Source organism: Gadus macrocephalus, chromosome 6, assembly GCF_031168955.1.
Source record: "Gadus macrocephalus chromosome 6, ASM3116895v1".
Taxonomy (NCBI): domain Eukaryota; kingdom Metazoa; phylum Chordata; class Actinopteri; order Gadiformes; family Gadidae; genus Gadus; species Gadus macrocephalus.
Window position 1 is genome coordinate 9583943 of NC_082387.1, and position 25622 is coordinate 9609564.

A 25622-nucleotide genomic window follows, 5' to 3' on the forward strand; every position below is an offset into this window, starting at 1 on the left:
TTCAGATATCAATCCAGTGCAGTACAATATATTTGACCTTTCAGATTGTTCAGCAGTGCAGTGCATTATATTTGACCTTTCCGATTCTTCACTTCAATTCATTTTACATTTCTGCATTTTAAGCAATTCTTTGCGCTGTTCATTCAGCTGAGATTTCTGTCGCCTCGAGACTCTAAAGTCTCTAGTTTCAATTGAAATCAAATAACGTGTCTGGTTCTCTATTAAGTGTTGGATATGTGGTTAGTTTAAAAATAAAGTTGAACAAGCTGTACATTATAATGACCTAAATGTTGGAGGCGAATGCGCTGCTTCCTCAATGTTTTCTGCTATGAATACCTAAAATGATTTTCTCCACAGTTGGCCTGTTATTCGAAATTCTGTTTGTATGTTGGCGCGTTCTAGAACAAGTGATCTTTCCAAAAACAACGAAAAACAAATATCCTGTTTACAGGTTTTTATTTGATGTGCAACTTAACGTACAATACAACCGTCAGTCTCATTAAGTAGCCGGCCTAATAGGCCTTTTGTTTTCCCCTTTATACTCCCTTTGTTTCATTATGGCTTATTCAAAACACAAGAATATTCAAATAGCCTCAAATTTAATTCCATTTCTTCAACAATGAAAATCAGAAAATTCAGATATCTTCATTATAAATCAGTATTGATCATAGCTAAAAAGGATTTGAAACGATTTAAAATGTTAGTTAAAACAGAAGGCCTAAATTCAATGTAAGTAAATAAAGGCACCATTAGCTTATTAGACCTCATAATGTCCCACAGTCACATAAACTAATATTTAGTCACCTTCACAATACATTAGCCTGATATTGCACTGATTGGCTGTCGCCCGGCATTATCCTAGGTAGAAATGACACGAGTTAACCGATTACATTCAGCTCTTTCGCACACACACACACACACACACACACACACACACACACACACACACACACACACACACACACACACACACACACACACACACACACACACACACACACACACACACACACACACACACTCTGTTGTTAATGAGGTAATACTGTACTCGATTATTGCATTAGGATTTGGCTACGGTAAATCATTTGTTAAATTGGCATGACCGTGTTCGGGCCATTTAGTCACAGTGTTTCACACGTACCATTAGTGTGTTTATTCTTGTATAACCTATACTTTGTGACATTTCACAGCTTCGTCGATCACACAGGGCCATGGGTGAGCAGCCATTTTGGATCTTCCCTAATCGGGCTTGTAAATCAGAATCCATCTTGGGAGTTGTTTGTGATGATACTCTGCCCTTTTGTGATGAATCGAGGGTTGTAGTAGTGTACAACTCTAAATAAAATCATACTGTAACCTAGGCTAATCAAAATTTAGTTTTTTCCAAATCTCGCATGAAAGACGCTGTGGCAGTCACACACAACAATGTCAACCAATAATGACAAATCATTTCAAGATGAACTAATAAACATGACCACAATTCCATTACCACCAACGACATTCTTATTGGCTTATTGTCCTATTCTTCCTATACTTGGGCCGAGCCAAAATGGTGCAAATGGGCGTTCTTCATGATTGCTAGTGCATTAGTACCTTCTACAAAGTGCACTGGTAGAAACACATGACTGTCTGGACAGGTGTGCTGTCTGGACAGGTGTTGGTCTACGGGTCATAGCCTTGTTCATGATGATGACGATGAAGGTCAATGACCATCGCGCTCCTCGCCCTTCTGTCGGTGTCGATGTCTGATCTGGATTTCCTCATCCTGAAAAAATGAAACACATGTTTAAAGTAGTTTTAACATTAACAATTTAGTACTTCGCTTTATCCAAAGGAAAAGGGGAAAGAAAGGGGGGGGGGGGGTAGACTGGGTACCCCCAACCCCTTCTGCCGGCGATTTAAATTCTGCTTCTGGTACGGTTTTGCGGGAGCCAATCACCAAGCCAACTTTTCCACCGGCGCGCTATTGGCTGGTTTAACACAATGACGACAAGGAAGCGACGGCAAGCAGCCAATTGCGTGCAGAGTCATTCGAACTAGGCCCGTTGATCCCGCCTCTTGTGCTGAAGAAAATAACAGCAGCCTCCACGGACCAACGTGAGTCTACGATTGAGCTTGGTCTGGCAACAGCCAGGCCAGGGGGGGGGGGGGGGGGCTGAAGTTGTGTTTAAGAGTGACTCTTGTCGCCTGGTTGGATGAAGACGTACTGTCTCGGCGGTGTCGGCCGTCTCCTCCTCCTCCGTCAGCTCGCCGGTCAGGTAGGACATCTCGTAGTCCGACAGGGCGCTTCCCGCCGCGTCCTCCTCCTCGTAGTCCGTCTGGCCGTCGTCTGAATACTCCTCTGAGGAGACACGAACCCGGGCAGAAAGGAGCTCATTCAGTCAGAACACACACTCACTGGTTATGGAGGACATTTGGATGCAGGAGAGTTGAAAAATGTTATGAATACATCTATGTACACAGTGAGTTATTTCGTAAAAGTGGATATTCAATTTCAATCTAGAAGAAAAATCAAAATAGGGATTAATATTACTGACCGTATTGTAGATCACTGATATTGAATATTTTCCACCAATATTTTTTTTTCATGTTTTTCTCATTAATACCCTTGAACCGCAAAAGTACATAGAAGTGTATAGGTAACAACCCTAATAAATAAATGGCGTGGAAGAGCAACGTACCCTCTATCGCCGTGCTCTTGACCGGTTCGATTCTGGACACGATCTCCGCCAGGTCGGTGAAGGAGGCGTTGGGACACGTGACCACCTGAGGAACGGCAGCATGACAGATCAGTCCTATTGAAAAGCACCTGCAGCTCCTCAAATAGCACCGTGCATGGACGGCACGGGCTATTTGATGAACTGCCCGTTCATTCATGTGTGGGCGAAAGTATGACACAAATCCATTTTCGAAGGATTTTCATTCTGTACGATTTAGAAACTAAACTGAACACACCGTATGATAAGACAAAGCCGGTGCTCGAGTGAATAAAGTAGAATCAAAATGTGGAGAGTATCGTGACGGATCAGGTGGGAAACCCTCCTGCTAGCTGAAAGGACTGGCCGCGGCGTTATAACAGAGAGCTGGCTAGATGTGTAAGGGACCGGGAATGTGTGTAAGTGTGCCCCGGAAATAATGGATGAATAAATTCTTAATCAGTCTCTAGGATCAACACTCTCCACATGGCCTCTCTACTTGACATTCACTCTTGCTCTATGGTTTACGATCAAGCCCCTAAAATGAGTATTTTGGTCCGCACATGCATCAAATGAATCCTGCTTTTTTTTTACGCTATATTAGAGCGTGAGATAGAGAGGGAGGTATTGGAGATAGAGGGGAGAACCTGGGTCGCTATGTCCAGGACTGATCCTATATGGTAGCCACTCTGCCAGGTGAACCACCGGGGCGCCCCGGGTGAATAGATCTTTAATCAGTCTCTAGGATCAACACTCTCCCCATGGCCACTCTACTTGACATTCACCCTTGCTCAATGGTTGTGATCAAGCGTCATGTTAAGTATTTTGGTCCGCACGTGCATTAAATAAACCCCGCTTTTGGGGGACTTAATGCATGCTTAAGGCTGTCTGTCTGGTTTTGACTCACGTTGCCGCTCTTGGTCTTGTGGAACTCCTCCTGGTGGCGGTCCTTCAGCATGCTGTCCACCACCCCGCCACGCTGCCACACCTCAAACACCGTCTTGCCGTGCTGGTAGCCCACGTCCTGGCGAGCGGGTTGGAGATCGGATTGTTTGCCGATTCAACAACATGACGGGGTGCTGATATGCAAGCGTGAGATGTTTATAACTTAGCTAAAGTGATGTTAGGCGTTATGTAAGTGCGGCAGTAGCTCAGGGGGTAGAGCGGGTTGGCTGGTAACCGCAAGGTTGCTAGTTCGATCCCCGGCGAGTGTTGAGGTGTCCCTGACCGAGGCACCTAACCATCACTACTCCTGACGAGCTGGCTGTCGCCTCACATGGTTGACTCCGCCGTCGTTGTGTCAATGTGTAAATGAATGGGTGAATGTCAGGCAATATTGTAAAGTGCCTTGGATAAAAGCGCTATATAAAATGCACACCATATAGCAGCTTTATAAACCTTCTAAACCATGAGTCATTTGCCAAATACCTTATATATTGTATTAACTCTGTATCATGAACTTCAGGATTCACTCAAAATACAAGCTCTTTCACGCAACACAATAAAAACAACTTTGATAGAAGTTTCCGCTGACGGCGATAGCTAACGGTGTTCTTTCCATGAGTAGAAGGCCAAAGATGGTCCCCTATGGGAATTATGAGCTCACCGTGATCTCGTCGAACTTGCCGAAGTCCAGCGTGCCGTAGCGGTCGATGGGCGGCCGTATGTACTCGCAGTACTCGCTGTCCTTCACCAGCTCCAGCTGCCGCACGCAGCACACGTACGCCAGTCGCGTCTGGATCTCCGCCATGTTCAGCACCTGGCGGCACAGACATTCACCGATGTATAATACAATGAGACGGCATCAAATACGTTTGGGGATTTAATAAAGTTGATCTTGTCAATATCGATATTCACATAGTTGTGCCGATTGTTAATGGCAAGAAAATGTGAGTAAGGGATTCATTAAAAATACACTTTTTTATGTTAATAGAAACATTTAAAGTGATGTTAAAACTTTGCAAACGGAAACAATGTATGACTAAGATCCTTAGAGTATATTCCTTAGATATACATACAATTATAGATCTGTTCTTTTAAACATAACATTAAGCCCACCCAGGGCTGTTGCACCAAATCCTGCCCCCCCCCCCCCCCCCCCCCGAATTTCCCATTCCAGCCCCTTGCGCTGAATTGTTGACGGGGGGGAGGGAGGGGGGGGGGTAGAGAACAATTGTTGACGGGGGGGGGGGGGGGGGGGGGTTAGAGAACAATTGTTGACGACGACGACGACGGGGGGTCAAGGGCTTTGACCAATCACCTTGACCTTCTCGCTCAGCGGGTTGAAGCGTTTCCATAGCAACCACCAGCCGTTGAGGCTGTCCCCGTAGTTGGTGAGGTCGTCCTCGTCCTGGCTGCCCACGTCGACGGCGATCACAATCTTTGCACCGAGGCTCCGCGCAACGTCGGCTTGGGACACGAAGCCAAGAACGCACACGCACACGCACACGCACACACACACACACACACACACACTAATGGTTTTAATATCCGCATAACTTTGAATGCGCTTTGACACTTTTCTCGTTAACAATCTTTACCTCTCAGCTCCTTCAGTTCCTGAAGTGCACATGTAGATTCCATCAATTTGAGCTACACAGGAGCTGCTCGTTTGTTCATGTACATTTGCAGTAAGAAACACTATACTGCCCCCTTTTGTACATGCAACGTGACATGTACGTTTAAGCACACGCAGCGCTGCAAAGAACTGAGAGGTGTCTCTTAGTCCCGACGTGGATCTTCACAAAGACGGGGTACGCAGAGTTAAACTCTGGACTCACCTGGCAGGTTGTTGATGTATCCTCCGTCCATCAGCAGGTGTCCGTCTTTGGGGTCGCAGAGTGGAGGGAGGTAGCCGGACAGAGACATGCTGGCCCTCACGTACCTCCAAAGCCAACCTGCAAGGGAACCGCAACGACGATCACCTCTTAGGGAAGACCCGTCAAGACCTGGTCGTTGGGTGGGAGCTGAGCTAGCTAAATAACTTTTTATTTAGCCTTTAATAACTCAATCATTATAGATACTGTGATATGGTGACACTGACCGTCAGTGTGCACCCTCATGGAAGACGCTGTGATGTCTGTTGTGATGTTGAAGTAGGGGATCCAAAGGTCCTGAGACACAAGACCGAATCGAGACATTTGAAGCACACCCTGAGCAGTTGAATTGCAATATATTCGACGGATATGAATCCTAAATCGAGCTCAGATTCTGACCTTTACTCTACGTGCGATTGGGAGCATACCTCGATCTGTTTCCCCTTGAAGACGGAGCTGATGCTAGAGTTAAAGGAGGCTCCAGAGAACATGGAGGTCACCGGGTAGGTCAGGTCCAGGACCTTCTTGAAGATAGAGGTCATATCCTGGAAACAAACAACAACAGCATGAACAGGTCGATCCTTTGAATACCGTCCTTAATTGGCAGTTACAGTATATATTTATATTTTTCATCGGTTCAAATAAAATACTTTTTTAAATGCCTCAAAAAGTCACAAAGGGGATCATTTAAAGAACCTAACATTTATCAAATCCATAGACAACACCCACGCCTCAATCCTTGGTAAAAATGTCAAGACAGTGTTTCTTTCTCCCAAACTATTGTTCCACCAGGAGTGACTACAAGTCCGAACCTATCCTATAGTGACAGTGGCACGATGGATAGATCAACCTACCAGCCTACACATTGGACATACATTTGTAGTGGACACTCTACTGTGATGTCATTAGTGTGTAGCCCTGAAAAGGTCAGTAACGGCTGAACTACTGATCATCGCGTTTGGCGGTGAAATAGGGGCCCTTGCGCATTTCGACCCACCACGGCAAACTCCCGCGCGCGGGCACACATGCGCCTGCAGCTCTTCTCCTCGGCGTACAGCGCAGCGATGAAGGAGCCGATGGAGGTCCCGCCCACCAGGTCGACGGGGATGCCGGCCTCCGTCAGCGCCCGCAGGATGCCCACCTGGGAGCAGCCCCTGGAACAACCACAGCCCGGGGTCAGAGGACGGGCCCTTTCTCAGGGCCGTGGACCACAAACTCAAAGATGCTACTTTTTTTTGGTGGTCTTGCAGGTAACTAATTATAAAGGCATTTAAAAAGGACTTTAGAAGACAATTATTTGAAAGAGAAATGTAAAACATGAGAAGTAAAACAAGGAGAAACATATGTGAGTTCCTGCTAGGAGAGAACTGGAGTCCCTGATGCTACACGAGCAAGAACCTTCTACGATACTCAACGTTATTTACTATAATAAGGAAACATTAAGGAGATGGGTTGGGAATGGGGAAGCTCTCTCAAAATCGGAATGGTTCAGCATCGTAGAGTTGGATTATTAAAACCTTACAATTATAGAAGCTATTCAGAGTGCTTTCAATAGGCAGGAAAACACTGAATAGGACCAAATGTTACAGGAAACTAGTACCATCGGCTTTCTATGGCCCTAGGCTACCCCTTAAGACAATACTAATGCTGGGTTCACATTACAGGATAATGCGCCTGATTTCCCCCATCTGATTGTGCTCGGCCCAACTTTTATTTTGATGGTTCTTACATTGTTTTTGCCCGATTATCCAGTGGTGTTTGATATGAGAAGAAGATCGTCTTTTACTTCCACCACTGCAATTGATGCCGCCCATTTTTTTTTGGTTTGCTTTATGATTGTGAAAAACACAAATGCAAAAGCTGGCAAAGCATTACTAAGCTACAATTTATTTGCGATTTTCTAGATTTATCATTTTGAGAATCAGTACTGGGTTGTTCGGGAATGGAATCGGTCAGTGGTGTGGTTTATCGTTGCCCTTCACACACTAAACTACCAAAAGGAACATTTATCGTATCTATCGGTAGGTAGATTGGGATAAATGTCAAATTGTCCAAGGTGAGTAAGGAATAAGAAGACGGGTTGTGCATGGGTGATAGGTGCTCTGGCTGGGGGCTAGTACGGCTATCAAAGCTCTCACGGGGTGGGGGGCTCGTGGCTTTGAGAAAGGTACCCACCTGACTAAACCTCCAGGTGGCGCTGGAGCAATGAGGAGAAGAAGGAGAGCAAAGGATACAGACAGGAAGTCAACAGGGAGTGTCAGGAAGTAAGATCCTTATCAAGTAAACACACCACCGTTAGAAGTCCTATAAGTGAACTATGTGTCCTTATATGTCCTCGTTGTACAGGAACTGAGGAGTCGAGTCCAGAGCTGACACGGTTAATCAATCAATTCAATTCTCACCATTCTGGTCAGGAACCTTGAGAAATGCTAATTCATTATGAAAACAGTATTTTTCTTGGCTGCTTGTAAGAAGAAGCAGGGAAAGTCGAGCCATCACCTTGGTCTCCATTAACTTTTGCTGGCCAACTGCCATTATTTATGACATTTTTTAGACTCATTAAAGTGTTCGAAGAAGTTTGATTCATCGATAATGAAAATTAAGCTCTGCTGAACTCTGAATGGGAGATTGCTGAACTTGATGATGTAGGGCTATATAGGCGATACATTAGCGTGTTGTGATATATTTTTGACTTGTGTAATTTGGCTGATTTGTGATTATCTATACTAGCTTTAGATGTCTGTAACAGACTTTGTTGAGCTGTTTTATTGCTATGGCACTTTAACACATTTGAAAAGGTTGTGGAAATTGAAAGGTACTCTGAAATCTACTGTAACAGTTTGCACTACCATCAATTGCAATAAAGACAAATGTGAAATATATTGATTGTATATCTGATTCCTATGGCTCTGCAATCGTTTTTTTCAACTATGTTCTGAAGAACTTTATTTTGTTGCTACTCAAATGTTTACTGCCTGCTTTGATGTTGATCTTTGTTCTTGGCCTCACTATATTGACGCAGAGTTCATATCCTTATAAAGATGGGTAATATCAATATTATTATTGAGTCACTCATGACGAGATGACGTCGAGTCTGAGATGACGACAGAGCGGTCGTACCTGGCCCCGCCCCCTCCCAGCACGACGGCGATGCTGTTCCCCGTCAGACCGCGAGCCAGGCGGGAGAAATCGGAGTGACGGTCGGCCGGCTTGTCAAACACACGCTGGTACATCTCCCTCTGAAACACACACCCACACACGCACACAGAATCAGGCTCGCTTGCGCTTCGAACGATAATTCATATTCAAGTTTTTCAGAATAATTTGAGGCTCAAGATAGAAGATACTGCAGTGTGTGTATGTGTGTGTTTGTCTCTCTGTGTGTTTATGTATGTGTTGGTGCGTGTGTGTGTGTGTACCAGTTTGGGGAAGCTCCTCTTGCTGAGGACCCTGCAAGGACGCATGTGTGTTTGTGCGTGTGTGTGCGTGTGCTAGTGTGTGTGCATGTGCATGTGCGTGCGTGCCTGCGTGTGTGCTCGTGCGTACCAGTTTGGGCAGGCTCCTCTTGCTGAAGACCCTGCGAGGGCAGGACAGGTGGTGGTGTCGGCAGATCCAGCTCCTCATGTTGAGCCACTCAGCGGTGCCCCGTGGGGGGGGGCCGTCCTCCCGGTGGAGCAGAACCAGCTGCTTCTGGGCCCGCACCGCACTGCCCTCCAACATACGCTCCAACTGGAACATGGAGCCGGTCAGAGCAACGCACACTCAAGCAGGAGGGAATACCCGTCAGTTAGAGCAACATATTCTCTGACCGGAAGAACAGACAATCAGGACCACATACAGGCCAACTGGAGGAACAACCAGCCAATCAGGACCACATACAGGCCAACTAGAGGAACAACCAGCCAATCAGGACCACATACAGGCCAACTGGAGGAACAACCAGCCAATCAGAACCACATACAGGCCAACTGGAGGAACAACCAGCCAATCAGGACCACATACAGGCCAACTAGAGGAACAACCAGCCAATCAGGACCACATACAGGCCAACTGGAGGAACAACCAGCCAATCAGAACCACATACAGGCCAACTGGAGGAACTACCAGCCAATCAGGACCACGTACAGGCCAACTGGAGGAACTACCAGCCAATCAGGACCACGTACAGGCCAACTGGAGGAACAACCAGCCAATCAGACCCACATACAGGCCAACTGGAGGAACAACCAGCCAATCCGAACCACGGACAGGCCAACTGGAGGAACTACCAGCCAATCAGAACCACATACAGGCCGACTGGAGGAACAACCAGCCAATCAGAACAACATACAGGCCAACTGGAGGAACAATTAGCCAATCAGGACCACATTCTCTCTAACTGGAGGAACAGATGATCAGAACAACCTAAGCTCGAGCTGGAGGAACAACCAGCCAATCAGAACAAAAGACACTCCACCGGAAGAACAGCCAGCCAATCAGAACAAAAGACACTCCACCGGAGGAACAGCCAGCCAATCAGAACAACATACACCCCGACTGGGGGAACAGCCAGCCAGAGGCAGGCGCAGTCAAACCACAACGGATATTCTCACAGAGCATAATCTCACCTACAGCCCCGTAGCCCCTGAGTCGAGGTGCACTTCTGAGCCCCCCCCCCCCACTGCTCACCTCGCCCACGGCGGGCTCCTGCTCCCCCAGGCCCACCATCAGGATGCAGTCGGCCTGGCGGATGCAGCGCTGGGTCCAGGGGGTGAGGCGGGCGTCCGACTGGTACAACACGATGCGGTGGATGTCCTCCTGCTGCCCCAGCCAGCTGGACAGCCGGTACTCATGCACGCTGAGGAGGCCAATCAGAGCAGTCAGCGGGAGGACGTGTGACGCGTGCCGCCATGTGAGGCGTTTGGGTTGGATGGTTAATGTTTAGGGGGTGGGACATGTCCAAACTCCTTAACCAATCAGTTACGGACGTGTGGCTGTCCTGTGATGTGATTGGTTGTACGTTGTTGTAGGTGGAGGGGAGATACAGTTATCAGATATCATTGTCCATATACCTTAACAAATGATTTCATGACATGTGTTTGCTATTCCTATAGCCACTCTGTACTCTTTCCAGTAGCTACTCCACATTTGACAGGTTTGTTTTAGCTTTGTGCTACATGCTACATACATTCTGCTAAACCGATCAGAACTTGGTTACTATTAAATCACTTCATCGCATGTCTGACCTGTCCAGAGCAGCAGAGCCCAGGCACTGTTTGATGGAATCGCTGGTCAGCAGCAAAGTGGGACCTGCTCCCCAAAAACACACAGAAAAAAACAATACAAGTGGTGAATTTCAAAAATCGGTCTACATACTGCTTACTACGCATTGCTACCGTTTGTCTCCTCAAAAGTCTAGTGAAAAAGGACGTAGGAAATAGTTTTGGAACCCAAACATAGTCTTTTTTGAGAAGGTCTCATTGTAAGTAAACAGCATTTAACAGATACGCGTTCATGTGTGTGATAGTGTGTGATAGTGTGTTATAGTGTGCTTGTGTGTGTGTGTGTGCATTTACCTATTGTGTGTGTGCTAGTACGTGTGTGTGTGTGTGGGCGCTAGTGCGTGTGTGTATGTGTGTATGTGTGTGTGCTAGTGTGTGTGTGTGTGTGTGTGTGTGTGTGTGTGTGTGTGTGTGTGTGTGTGCACGTGCGTGTGCGTGTGTGTGTACCGATGCCACTGAGGGCGTGCTTCAGCTCCAGGGTGAAGGCAGTGAGGGGGACGTCATCAGAGACGGGCAGGATGGAGACGGTGGAGAGGTTGGAGGCCGGGTTCCCAGAGTCCCACTTATTGGTGGGGGTGTGGAGTCCCAGACCACGCGCTGGGAGAACAGAAGGAATCCTTTGGATTGGTTCTCAAGGATTGGTACATGCTGCTTGTTCGCCGTATTAGCAGGAATACCAAGTATGAACTAGTAGTACGTATAGTACTATTTACTCGTATTGCTACTAGTACCATTCATCACACACACACACACACACACACACACACACACACACACACACACACACACACACACACACACACACACACACACACACACACACACACACACACACACACACACACACACACACACACACCCACCCCCCTCACCTGCCAGGGGCGCGTTGACCTGCTGCATGTTCCCCAGGATCTTCTGGCCCAGCAGGTGGATGAGGCGCGTGACGACCTGGGGGTAGCGCCGCTTGATGGAGTTCAGCGCCCCCTCGGGCAGCTTGGCCAGCTCCGAGTCCCGCACGGCGTGCACCGTGGTGGCCCGGTTCATATGGGTCAGAGCCTCCACCTGGGGGCGCCACACACACAGCAAACAGATGGTCAATCATATATAGTGTCATTTGTTCTAGAGTAGCAAACAAGCAGCAGACGGTTGAAGGGGTCTACCTCAACAGTCTGTCAAGTTTACTCGTCGTCAGTCTGTCAACACTCGTGTGTTTATATTCACATTACCTTCACATAAGAGATCCGATCTAAACGTCACAATGTTTCAGTTGGGAGCGATGACAACCAACCCGGTACAGAGCTGACTGATCTCTGTTTTCTTGCCTATTATTCATGAGACCATGGATACCAGTTAGTAAGGCATGCGCCTGAGGGAGTGCCCACCACGCCGATGAGGTCGCCGCGGCCGTACTCTCCCGCCAGCTCCTTCTTCCCGTCGTCCTTGGCGATGACGGAGCGCAGACGCCCGCTCAGCACGATGAAGGTGCTGTCGGACCGGTCGTTCTGTCTGCAGGGGGGGGGAGGCACAGATTTAGCCTGTTTGATTTGTTGAAGAAATAAATGTAAATGGACTGCATTTCTAACCGCTTTTCTGACCATCGGCCACCCAAAGCGCTTTACAATATTGCCCCACATTCACCGTTCACGCACACATTCACACACCGACACCGACCGAGTCAACCATGCGAGGCGACCGCCAGCTCGTCGGGAGCCAACAGTCAGGGTGAGGTGCCTTGCTCGAGGACACCTCGACACTCAGCTAGGAGAAGCCGGGGATCGAACCAACAACCTTCAGGTTACCAGCCGACCCGCTCTACCTCCTGAGATATTGAGTATGTGCCAAGTGTGTAGTCTAATACAATGGACAAAGAAAAAAAATCTGCTCAACTGGTAGAGCAAGGCATCAACAGTGCCAGGGTAAGGGGTTCGATTCCCGGTCTAGTCTAGCAAGGCATCAACCCCGCCAGGGTTAGGGGGGTTGGTTTCCCTGTTTTAGCTGTACCGGTAGAGCATGGCGTCAACACTGCAACAGTTAGGGGTTTAGCTCCCCGGCTGAATGAGGGCCAACGCCGCCAGGCGTGGCGGGTCCGTCCCCACCTGTAGACGGCGCGGCCCGCCTCCAGGGCCATCCAGTCGAGGGCAAAGTCGATCTGCCGGACGAAGGGAGAGACCCTCTTCACCACCGTGTGGGCCACGTTCAGGACCATCCGGGGGTCCTCCCGCATGATCCTGAGGAGGGAGGACAAGATGAAGATCGGCGCGTTAGGGGTAAAGCAACAGGCACAGTCCCCATCTTCCAGGGGTGCGGGTTCCGAGGCCCTGCTAACTAACGGCCTGGCATTACTCAAATAGAGAGGGGGGCTGTTTTTTTCTCGTTCCTCGGAATTCTGTGTTTCGCTTTGGTTTAACTTTAAGTAAATCCAGGGTACTTACTGTCTGTGCACGCGTCATTTTCAGATTACACCCGTTTATTTGAATTGGATTATATTTGGATCCAGCTTTTCAACACCCTGGCCTGTAGCTCACTCTGTTGTGTTTATCCACGGTGCTGTGAGTGGACCTGGACTGGGCTCATACTTTTAGAAGTGAGTTCACGTGAGTCATCATGTGCATGAGTCATTGCGACGCCTACTCGTAGAAGTGGGCCTTGGAGATGGAGAGGAAGGTGCAGTCCCGGTGGGCGCGCACGGTGAAGATGAGGGGTTCCCCGGTGAGCACGGCCAGGTGGCCCACCATCTCCCCGGGGTGCGTGACGAACAGCAGGCTGTCCTCCTCCCGGTCGATCATCCTCTGGTACACGTGGAGGACCCCCGAGACCACAAACGCCACGCTCACGTCCTGGAGAGAGGGAGAGAGGGAGAGAGAGGGGAGAGGGAGGGAGACGGGAGAGAGAGTGGGAATGGGGGGGGAGAGACATATAATCAGTCAAAATCAGGTAACAATTATTTCAATATTGTTGCATAGCTTATGCAACAAGACCGTTTTAATATTTGCATGAAATATTTGATTAAACCGAAAAGATTATAATTTAAGGAAGAAATTTTGATTTATAATATATGGCATTTGATGGGTGCTTTTATCCAAAGCCTCCCACGATAACACAAGCTTTGCTCAGCTGTTCTTGGTGCCCCAGTGGGATTGAAACCCCTAACCCTGGCAGTGTTAGTGCCTTGCACTTCCGGTTGAACCAAACAGGATCTTTCATTTCAAGACACATTTTCCACAACAACATCACATGAATTGGCTAGCTGCTGTCTTCATGTCTCAATGTCTACTAACCTCAGACGTGTGCATTATTAACTCTAACCAACCATCGGTTATGAAGACATGAATGTTATAAATGCATGTATGGTAGTAAAGAGAGGGTTGGGGGGGCTAACCTGGTCTCCCTGGCTGGCCACCAAACACCCAGCCTTCACCTGGCGAAAGGTCACCCTGCCCTCCAGCAGACTGGGGTCCTGGGACAGGAGAGAGGATTTACCTGACCATGAAGACCTGTCACATAGAACACTACTTCATGCTTTTCCTGTGGAACACATGCACGTAACCCTCCCCAGCTAAAACGCTCTAAACCTAATAGGACTCACAAGAGAGATGTATATCGATAACAGGATCATCAGGAGGATATCAGTATTGACGAATTGCAAGATAGAGGCCTGGTCCATTTATAAAAAACAAATGTGGACGCATATTTTATGTTTTTACTTTTTATACATAAAAGCCTCAAGAATATTCAAAAAAATTAAAAAGCACATATAGGATTATGCATCAAGTAGGATAATACACATAAACCTGAAACGTCTACTTCTCAGGTTAACAAAAGATCAAGTGTGACTGGGAAGTGTAGTGGGGGGTTGCCATGGTACCTGCAGTTGGATAGCCTTCAGCAGATCCTTCTTGGCAGCCTGGAAGATGGCGTTGATCCTGTTGTGGTGGACCTGCCCGGGAGCGGGGCAGGTGGTGGAGGTGTTGGAGCTGGTGGAGGCGTTGAAGGGGGTAGAGGTGGAGGTGGAGGTGTTGGAGCTGGTGGAGGGGTTGAAGGGGGTAGAGGTGGAGGTGGAGGTGGAGGTGGAGGTGGAGGAGGGACTTCTTCCACTCTCGCTGTAGTGGTACACTGCTGAGGGAGTGTGAAGCATGGTGACACTCTTCTTCAGGATAGACTGGAGAGAGAGGGGAGAGAGAGTGATAGAGGAAGAGACAAGGAACAAGAGAGGGAGGAGGGGGGGGTTTAAGTGTGAACAGAGAGTGAGCAAAAGAGAGAGTGAGAGAGAGAGAGAGAGAGAGAGAGAGAGAGAGAGAAAGAGAGAGAAAGAGAGAAAGAGAGAGAGAGAGAGAGAGAGAGAGTGGGTCGGAGATGGAGAAAGAGAATGAGAAAGAGATAGATAGAGGGAGAGAAAGAGAGAGAGAGAGAGAGAGAGAGAGAGAGAGAGAGAGAGAGAGAGAGAGAGAGAGAGAGAGAGAGAGAGAGAGAGAGAGGGAGAAAGATAGAGAGAGAGCGAGTGGAGAGCGAAAGAGCAGCACGAGAGAAACTTTACACGTAACCAGTTTGAGGACCACCCCCCCCCCCATCCCCCCAAAACAGACTCCTCGGTCACAAACCTTCTGGGCCGGGGGTGATGAGGATACCGATGGCCCCTCCTCCTTTCGGACACGTGCTCGCTCAAACGCCTTGTTCAGGTCTGTAGTCATGTCCACTGCAAGGACAAGAAGGAGGAGAAGAAACCAGAAATCCATTAGCATTAAGCAGGGTTCTTCCACGAAGAACCGATGGTACCATAGATTCTGATACAAGAATACAATGAACAGGGTTTTGTTTCTGTGGAATATTATTTGGGGTCCCACAAAATGTATTCACCCCAAAGGAAAATCTAAGGCAACAAAAATGGGGATCATTTGGAAAACGGCTAGTACCGGTAAGTACTGAATGAATGTCAGTTTATCTCGAAATATGTTTTATTTGCAATGTGATCTTCAAGGCAATACTGGAACAAAAAAACTTCCTGAAAAATTATCAGCCTCTGCCAATCTGAGAGCAAATCAATAATTTTATAATAATTTGTCCATACTTCCTGTTTGTTCAAGTTCGAGTTGGAGACGTCTGATCATCCACTGGTGTTACCATCTCCTGACTTTGAGATTTCCCACTGAGATAATTAGTTATCTACATTTCAATATATTTATATATCTGCCAACTTAACTTCATGTTGATACATCTACATTTCAATAACTCGACACTCACTCAATCAACTGTCACTAAAATAGGTTGGCTTGCGAGTGAACTGAAGTTAAAATATAATGTTAAATGCTCTGCTATGAATTGTAAAACTATGTAACTCTAGAAGGGTTCTGTTACCTGTAACTGCCATTGGTGTGGAGAGAGATCTGGACTTCCTGCATTTTGCCTCAAAGGTGGCCCTCTTTGCTTCTCCTACAGAGCATCAAGTCAAAGTTACAGTTGTTAAAGGTATGAAAGGCATTTTCAAGAAACCAGCTATAGTGAGCTAGATTTTGGAAGGAATCCAACGGAAGAAATCACGATCCTCCCTTCAGGCCTCCATTCCATTTTCAGAGCATTTAATGTATTGAGTGCTGCTTGGATGTCAACAGAATTTCAACAAATATGGGGAAAAAATGGTTCTAAAATGAATTGCGTACCCTATCTTTAATACTAACATACATAATGTTAGTATTATACAAGTCAGAAGCAGTTAAAAAAAATGTATTGGTTCAGTGGGTTTGATGCCAAATGTCCAGATTCTAACCTGTAGGATTTCTCAAGCTAAATGCACTACCTGCTCCTTTATGACGGATGACATGTATCTGTTCACTTTAATTCACTTTAGATAAAAGCATATTTGTAATACCTTAATAGAAAATAGCAAGACATGCATGCCGAAAGTTGAGTAAACAATGAATACATAATGAAGAATGGTGTTACAATACAATCCATGCCTGTGGAATGCCCGGTGCATGAATAAAAAGTAAATAATAAACCAGGGTGTGTGTGCACCTGCGTCTGTCTTTTCGGCGGCCGTGTCTTCGGTCTGCGAGGCCTGGCGACTGAGCCTTCTGGGGTGGGCTTCACCGAGGATCTGGGACACCGATACCAGGGGGATAGCCTGGCTCTCCTGTAACACAAACACACACAGTGTCACACACGCACAGAAACGCACAAAGAGACACACACAGGCTCAATATGTTTAATATCGGAAGACGGCATGAAAATATTCATATTATCGTTTGTGTAAAAGTTCTACTTGCATTTAAAAATAACATGTAATAAATATTCCGTTTTTTTATCGCGGTCTCGGTCCTTAAACCAATGTCGCTAATGAATATTAATATCAACCAATACATCAAACATCGGTGCATCCTGAATAGCAGTTACATTATTACTTCAAATATTTAGACCGATCTCGGTTTGAATACACAAAAAAATTTGACAAAACAGATCCAGCCAGGGAAAAACAGCATTTGAAATATAGTGCTATTAGAGATGTAAAGACAAGAGCCAGGGGGAGACTGTGTGATTGACATGTAGAGATATTAGAGATGTAGAGGGATTAGCCAGGGGGAGACTGTCTGTTAACACCGAGACACTGGATATGTAGAGGGATTAGTCGGTTAACACTTAGAGATATTAAATACTAATACTAAATACTAAATACTGGGTATTTAGAGTGTATCTTTAATTTTTTGTAATATCGCACATTTTACTTTTTAAAGTACTAAAATAACCCCCCTATAGTCGATATTTTGTATTTAACGGTTTATACTTATTATTATTGTAATATATACCTTACCTTTTTACTTTTTATTTTATAATGCTGTTTATTTTATTGTTGACCTGCTTTGGCAATGCAAATGTATATTTCTTATGCCAATAAAGCTTTTTTGAATTTAATTGATATTAGAGATGTGTCTGTGTGATTGACATGTAGAGATATTATGCATGTAGAGATACGTTTCAGGGGGACTGGTACCGTGTTGAAGAGCTCCGTGGTGAGGCCCAGGTAGTTATGGAGGGCCAGGAAGGTGACCCGCTGCAGTCGCACCATGATGATCTACAGACGACACGGAGACAGGTCCGAACATGACACCTGACCTGCCCAAAACTCACACACCTTCAAATACTCACACACCTTCAAAAACTCACACACCTTCAAAAACTCACACACCTTCACAAGCTAACACCCACTTTCACAAACTAACACACACTTTCGCAAACTAACACACACATTCACAAACTAACACACACCTTCACAAACTAACACACACTTTCGCAAACTAACACACACATTCACAAACTAACACACACCTTCACAAACTAACACACACTTTTGCAAACTAACACACACTTTCACAAACTAACACACACCTTCACAAACTAACACACACTTTCGCAAACTAACACACACATTCACAAACTAACACACACTTTCGCAAACTAACACACACATTCACAAACTAACACACACCTTCACAAACTAACACACACCTTCACAAACTAACACCCACTTTCACAAACTAACACACACTTTCGCAAACTAACACACCTTCACAAACTAACACACACTTTCGCAAACCAACACACACATTCACAAACCAACACACACTTTCACATTATTGAAACCTCCCAGAGAAAAATCAATACATTTGCTTAGCGCTTAACAGCAAACGATTTCCGTCACCATGGTTACCTGGATGACCCGGACCAGGGTCTCGGGGTACTTCTCGAACACGGACTGGAACGCGGTCGCCGGGAGCCGCAGAACGGTGGAGGACGCCGCCGCTCGCGCCGACACCGTTTTATAGGGGGCCGGGTAACCCTGGCGACCACAGGAGGATACGACATCAACGACAACACGGATGGATGAATGAACACTGACGTTTCAACATGGAGGACATGATAAATCCATGACACTGATATCAATGACGGCAACCTCTGGCATGCGGCCCCGCCTCCCCCGTGTGGGACGGATCAACGATCCAGATACTCTTCTCGTGTGTGATAGAGCATTAGTGGAACGATGTTATTGTGTTAGTATATCATTTTGTTTTGTTGCATTTCCTATTATGCACTTGACTTCCACTGTTATATGAATACATCAATAAATCTACTAAGACTACTTTCTGACTAAACTTGGCTACTCGGTCCAGTTGTTTTTGGTTTTAGCTTGCTAGTGCAGCACTCGAAATGCCTGGCTTACACCAATGTTGTGTCTAATTAACATTGCATCAAAGCCATGATGTGCAGACTAATAGACTGGCTGAAGCCTATATTGCTTTTGGCTTTAAACAGATGCACAATATGCTGGCTGAAGTACACTTGATGTACACTTTGACCTTATGTATCACCAACATAACGGATATTGCGAAGAGAAAGAGGAGAGAGGGACGTGCACACGTACAGTGATAATGTCCAGCATGCTCAACAAGCTATGCACGCTGTCGCCTGGCAACACGTCCTTCACCACCGCCTCCGTCCCATCCTACGGAAACAGAGGAGGGTCAAAACACATTTGACATTTAAACATTGAGATATAAAACACAACGTACATGGTCAGGAATATTGTCATAAAATGCTGGAGTTATGATTTTGAGCTGCACATGCATGCTGTTTACCTGAACTTTTCAGATAAAAACAATGATTTAAAACACACTGCACACTACAACCACAACTAATTTTATTTAAAAAGATAGCACCTGTCCCTCTATATTTGGTATACACTTTCAAACAACAGTTACCCAGTAATACAGTTACTAGTAAAGAGATTTGAATCCAGAGCTAGTGGTGGGTGTCAGGTCACGGAATGCCCCTGCTATTAAACACGAGACTTCAGCGACCTCTGCTGACTTCAGATCAGCTTTCCGTGGTCGACAAACAAGGCGGACAAGCCCATTAACAGTACTGGTGCCAAAGATATAAAATTCCCACTGGTGACCATTACGGATGTTTTGACTAGCTAGCTCCCTCCATATATGCCATGAAAGATAGATTTATTAAAGCCTTCCAAAAATAAATAAAAATAATGACTTCAAAATCTATCGATAAAAATGGAGGGCCAGGAAGGTGACCCGCTGCAGTCGCACCATGATGATCTACAGACGACACATTACACAAGAGTCACACTAGAGGGAAATGGAATAGAATTCAGTGGCAGGTTGATATACCGACATAAAAAGTGTAAAATAAGTGTCTAAAATGTGTCCTGGAAAGTGCTTGTGCCTGTGTGTGTGCGTGTGCGTGTGCGTGTGCGTGCGTTATACATATACATATCAATCATTGATATGAACCACTGAAAACCTTGGTTACAAATGCCAACTTATGTGCTAGTGTTGGGTAGTCTAGGGCATGTAGATAGGCTGGCGACCCATGGACTTTGCATTGGGGGGCATTCAAAAACAAGAGCCAAACAGTTAGTAAAGTACTTCTCAATTTCAGAAATTAAAGGAAGCATGTTTATTTGGAAAAGGAGACGTTTCCTGAAATTATATGATACATAACAACGTGCTGCTGCTGCTGCTGCTGCTGTGTGTGTGTGTGTGTGTGTGTGTGTGTGTGTGTGTGTGTGTGTGTGTGTGTGTGTGTGTGTGTGTGTGTGTGTGTGTGTGTGTGTGTGTGTGTGTGTGTGTGTGTGTGTGTGTGTGTGTGTGTGTGTGTGTGTGTGTGTGTGTGTGTGTGTGTGTGTGTGTGTGTGTGTGTGTGTGTGTGTGTGTGTGTGTGTGTGTACATATTTTATGGCATGATACAGATAAGAGAGTGAAGACAGACCGGCGATTGTGTTGAAAGAGAGAGGGAAGGATGTAGCATTAGGAGACCAGGTCAGAATGGAACCTGCAGCTGCTACAAGAACATTATCACCTTGATGTTAAGTGCACTAAAGTGGCACCAAAATAACAGATTATTAGGTCATCCTTTAACCCATAACCCAACAAAGATTATGATGGCTTTAAGGGGCCAAGTGACAGGAGCTTCAGCTGGCTAGTGGCTTCTCAGCTAGTTAGGTTAAGCAACTCTACGACTTTCTACTTTGATGATTTGATTTGCCTTAGTTACATTTCAAACATCCATCCATGCCACTTTCTATTCACTCCCATCACCACAGACTGCCACATCTCTTACTGGCATTATTATTTGCTTATTCAGCTTAGATAAACCTTTGAACTGGGTTCTGACAACTCAATTTTTAACAGCTTGAGACATAAATGGTTCATCACAACGGAACAGGAGGGTTTCAATCATGTGATTCGAAGTTCCAAAAGCACACTTAAAGCCGCCATCTTGGAACTTCTGGATCAAAATCTCGATACAGTAACCAAGCAGACAGTTGTTATTATTCTAACTATAATGCATATGTTCTGGTTGTATCTTACACTCTCGTGGATGCAGAGCTCCAGGTGTCCGTCCTGGACCACGTAGATGCTGTCGTCCAGGTCCCCCGGGCGGAACAGGGCCTCCCCCTGCTGCAGCGGGACCACCACCATGTGACGACACAACTCCAGGAAGAGGGGCTTCTCGAAGTGACCCAGCACCCTGGGAACATAGACACACACACACACACACACACACACACACACACACACACACACACACACACACACACACACACACACACACACACACACACACACACACACACACACACACACACACACAGACATTGACACACAGGAACCCGAAAACACATAGATACATAGAGACACAGGAACCCAGAAACACACAAATACATCGAAACACAAGAACCCAGATACACACACACACACACACACACACACACACAGAAACACACACCGGCTCTTGTGATGTGGGCTCGCTGGATGACCCATTATGTTGGTGTTATTTTACCAACATTGTGTTTCTGATTCATATCGCAACCATGCGCTCTGCCCAGTTTCTTTCGTGATACCTTTATTGATTGCCAGGCTTTGATTGTACTTGTTGACCTGGATAACAGAGTCTGCCACTAAATGACTTGTATCATGTGTCATACGATGCACTGGGAGCCCACCGGACGTTCTTGAGCATGTAGAGGACCTCGGAGGGGAGGTGGGATGTCTCGACGTCGTACTGGTTCAGGTCCGCCTCCAGCAGGGAGGGGGGCAGCTCCTTGGGCTGGAGGGTTGGGGGCTCCTTCCGGATCCGCAGAATCCTGACGGGATGGGGGGGGGGGGGCGGGGTGACACACAGAACCACCAGACCCAGACTTAGAAAGGGTTCACTGTTAAGCGAGGTACGTTTGCACACACAAGGAATCCGTGCTGATATGTGCCGTGCAGAGATAGGATACACAAACTACTACAATACAAAAAACAATACAATGCAAACAATGAATAGTACAGAAACTAAGACATTTCACACAATTAACCAGGAGAAAGCTACGTATGTTTACACGGTTGTGTTTGTTTTTTAAACACGTTTGCCTTTAAAAATGTCTTGCGGGCTACAGACATTTGTGTTAACATATACACAGGGGTGCACATAACTTCTTTATAGAGTTACTCAGTTGAGTACCAGGAGATGGTGTTTGGTACGCACCCCAGACATAGCTCCGCACGTAACATCGGATCTTATGAAATGTACCCAGTTTCACAGAGGTTTTTTGCGTCACCTTTTTTTTTATCAAACTGCAGCAGCTCGACCACGGAGCTTTTGATTATCTGACAAAAGGAACGTTGCGATCAGTTATGTGCACCCCTGCATATACAAACATGATAAGCATACAAAAGGCATCACCGAAAAAAAAGTGGAAAGTGGTTTTGGAGTAGTCTATGGTTTTCTTTGTTCCTTCCTCTCTTCATCTCTTCCTATCACTGCCAGCTTTGCGTGGTGTGTTTCTGTACATTCTCTGGTGGACACTCACTTGCGTGCGATAGACATGACTTTGGTTCGCTTCCTGACCCGCTGGCGGGACGCAGCGTTGGAGGCGGGGTTGGAGGTGGAGGACAGCGTCTGGACCTAGGAGTGGGAGATTTTCTTTACAACAGAGAAGTATTCAGCAAATGGATATAATAACCAGGTACAAAGCCTATACTCAGCATAACCCTCACATTTAAAGTCACTAAAAGACACAGGATTGTACACACCTTCCTCATGATCTTCCTGCCGTAGAACAACACCTTGTCTCTCTTCCTGAACCGGTATTGTGGACCGGCCTGCTCTTCTGAAATATAACAAGAAACATGGAAGAGAACCGACAGGATTGATTGTGAGCGTGCACTTAAAAAAAGTGAGCATTCTGATACATAAAACCCTAATTCCTGAAGAATTCAAAATATGGTTGAGAAGCACTTTGTTTAAACATGCTGACTCATTGATGCAACCCATATCTTCTTTTCCCACTAGTTTCTGTGTTACAGGTTTGGTGACCAACCGGAAGTCTTCCAACGGAAAAACCAGAGGGGAAACCCGGAACAGGATGCACTTACTGGATAACTTGTACCGCTTATAGAGAAGAAACACGACCACAACGATGAGGGAGATCAACATCACTGCTCCGATTATTAACACTGTCAACTGGATAAAAAAAGAAAAACATAGAATATATTAAACTAAGTTTGTTACAAGTTCTTACTGCAGTATTTATGGACCTCTGCTTCGGGACCCCTTTTAGGGTGGCCTGATTTGCATATTGGGTCACAGGAAAATGCAAATACAAAAAAACAACTTATGTCCCGACTCCCAATGATCCGTCCCAACAAGCAAACAACTACTAATCATTTAGTATGGAGGGATGTTGATGTTGATTGGTCAAATGGGCAGATGCAAGGTGGGGGTAGGCAAGAATTGATAGATCTTAAAATTTGCTTGCAGGCCTAAGAATGTTAAAGGTCCCATGTTATACCATCAGGTGTGAGTGGGATTAGCCATTACAAGCCGTTTTGGAAATCTACAATGACATCCCAAGTGGGCGTGCCCACCTAGATGTATGACGGATAGATGAGTAACGTTTGCTACAGTCTACTGGGTAGGCTGGTAGACAGATTTGCTTGTAATGACTAATCACATTCACACCTGGTGGTATAATATGGGACCTTTATGAACCACTTAGATAAAGAGAATGAGGTGAAAAGCGTTGTTCTTAAGTAGTATGCTGCTGTCAGAGGGTTTGGGTTATGGTAAACACAGTGGACCACTTTAAATCACAACGGAAACCAGACACTTTACCATCGAGATCTCTGATTGGTCCTCGGCAAACTGCTGCACCCGGGCCTTGATCTTATTCCCGAGGGGAACAAGACTCTGAAACACCAACAGAGTATACAGTAGAATAAACAAGGAAAAGAGGGATTCCTCTGGACAGTATACAAAACCATACATAGATGAGTAACGTTTGCTACAGTCTACTGGGTAGGCTGGTAGACAGATTTGCTTGTAATGACTAATCACATTCACACCTGGTGGTATAATATGGGACCTTTATGAACCACTTAGATAAAGAGAATGAGGTGAAAAGCGTTGTTCTTAAGTAGTATGCTGCTGTCAGAGGGTTTGGGTTATGGTAAACACAGTGGACCACTTTAAATCACAACGGAAACCAGACACTTTACCATCGAGATCTCTGATTGGTCCTCGGCAAACTGCTGCACCCGGGCCTTGATCTTATTCCCGAGGGGAACAAGACTCTGAAACACCAACAGAGTATACAGTAGAATAAACAAGGAAAAGAGGGATTCCTCTGGACAGTATACAAAACCATACATGGGAGTGAGCTATTTATTTTCAAATCTATTTAGGACCATTTATTAAACTATACTTTTTTACCATTTAATTTTTAATTTAAGTTGAAAATAGGGAAAACTAATTAACTAAACAACTAAACTGCACTTTCATTTAATAGAGAACATTACAATGAATTGACTGAAGTTTAAATTAGACATAATAACCCTGTCAAAAACTTTGCTCAACCACATTACTTTCTATTTAAAGGACCAGTGGTCACTGGTCATTTTGTTGACAGTTTGACAACCAAACGTACCGGGTATATACTGCAGGTCTCTTCATCCTTGTCCTGCATGCCTGGAGACGAGGATGTAGGTCTAAACACGACTCAATCCACACTTACATAAAAAATAATAATGAGGCTTGAATTAAAAATGACGCACATTTATTATGACGTTTCATTATCAATGCAGAAGAGTATACATTAAAACACATGCAATAAAGACAACTTGAAGTCATGAGAAGTTACGGCAAATGTTTCTTAACATTAAAACAAGGCCGCGCCGCCAAGTAGACACTGTTTGAAAACAAACCGCTTGCGACTACTGGACCTGCATAAACCCATTTAGTCCGTGTGTAATGGGATACCCCCCGTTTAGTTGACCCCCCATACTCCACTAATACTCCACTGCGCTCCCCAAGGAGCCAGAGACATGCCAACGGGCTACAACCTCCATTCATGAGAAACAGTGCCGTTGTTCTCAGCGTTACGTTTGGTTTGAACAGCAGAATTGTTAAGCAATTGGCATCGCCCGCATACAGAATAGAGAGGCGAGGGTCACATTCTCTCGCCCTGAATCGGATCTTTCTTTTGAAAACTGGGTATAAGAAACCTAATCGGCAATAAAGTTATTTATATAAACGCAATCCATAGCACAATGCCCGATAACAGTTGAATCCCCTTTAACTGACACACTAATATGTTATAAATTGTATGTTACCGTAAATAACACTTCACTCTGTCACTGCGTGTCCGCTGCAGAGGTCCTTGGAAACAAGTGACAGCCAGAAATAAGTGGGCGGATTTGTCCGACGCCTTGGTTGCATTGATAAACAATCAATATGTCTTTTAAAAAAGACACCCTGTCGTATTTTTAACCAGTCATTTTGGACATAGTGTCACCACA

At 45.7% G+C, this 25622-nt stretch overlaps 1 protein-coding gene and 1 long non-coding RNA gene across 4 annotated transcripts; one reads left to right on the forward strand and one right to left on the reverse strand.

The window, feature by feature from the left end:
- Positions 1–439: 439 nt before the first annotated feature.
- On the reverse strand, positions 440–25578 carry pnpla7b (patatin-like phospholipase domain containing 7b). Of its 3 annotated transcripts, none has more exons than XM_060053927.1 (36): positions 25437–25578; positions 24752–24833; positions 23941–24015; positions 23202–23289; positions 22860–22936; positions 22637–22731; positions 21785–21925; positions 21150–21309; positions 19184–19264; positions 18473–18601; positions 17756–17836; positions 16783–16900; positions 16126–16200; positions 15372–15466; positions 14835–14932; positions 14639–14774; positions 14153–14230; positions 13405–13610; positions 12870–13001; positions 12156–12279; positions 11646–11835; positions 11221–11370; positions 10738–10801; positions 10181–10349; positions 9059–9241; positions 8633–8751; positions 6510–6666; positions 5941–6057; positions 5740–5809; positions 5477–5593; positions 4957–5105; positions 4303–4455; positions 3604–3720; positions 2682–2766; positions 2208–2341; positions 440–1765 (listed from the first exon to the last, which is right to left on the reverse strand). In XM_060053927.1, the coding sequence occupies exons 2-36, from the start codon at positions 24788–24790 to the stop codon at positions 1703–1705; spliced, it is 4065 nt and encodes a 1354-aa protein (XP_059909910.1). In that variant the 5' UTR covers positions 24791–24833; positions 25437–25578; the 3' UTR covers positions 440–1702. The 3 variants fall into 3 exon arrangements, with proteins under 3 accessions (XP_059909910.1, XP_059909911.1, XP_059909909.1); XM_060053928.1 differs by having other exon boundaries at positions 14639–14768; positions 14829–14932; XM_060053926.1 differs by having other exon boundaries at positions 14639–14932.
- Positions 14648–15160, forward strand: LOC132459427 (uncharacterized). Its single transcript, XR_009526233.1, has 2 exons — positions 14648–14774; positions 14835–15160. It is a non-coding gene; the product is annotated as an uncharacterized LOC132459427 (long non-coding RNA).
- Positions 25579–25622: the final 44 nt, after the last annotated feature.

Coding starts and splice junctions, on each gene's coding strand:
- pnpla7b (XM_060053926.1), bottom strand. CDS start 24,790: ATGCAGGACAAGGATGAAGAGACCTGCAGTATATACCCG. Junction 22,937..23,201: donor TAAGCGGTACAAGTTATCCA/GTAAGTGCATCC, acceptor GTTATATTTCAG/AAGAGCAGGCCGGTCCACAA. Junction 6,667..8,632: donor CTGGGAGGGGGCGGGGCCAG/GTACGACCGCTC, acceptor TGGTTGTTCCAG/GGGCTGCTCCCAGGTGGGCA.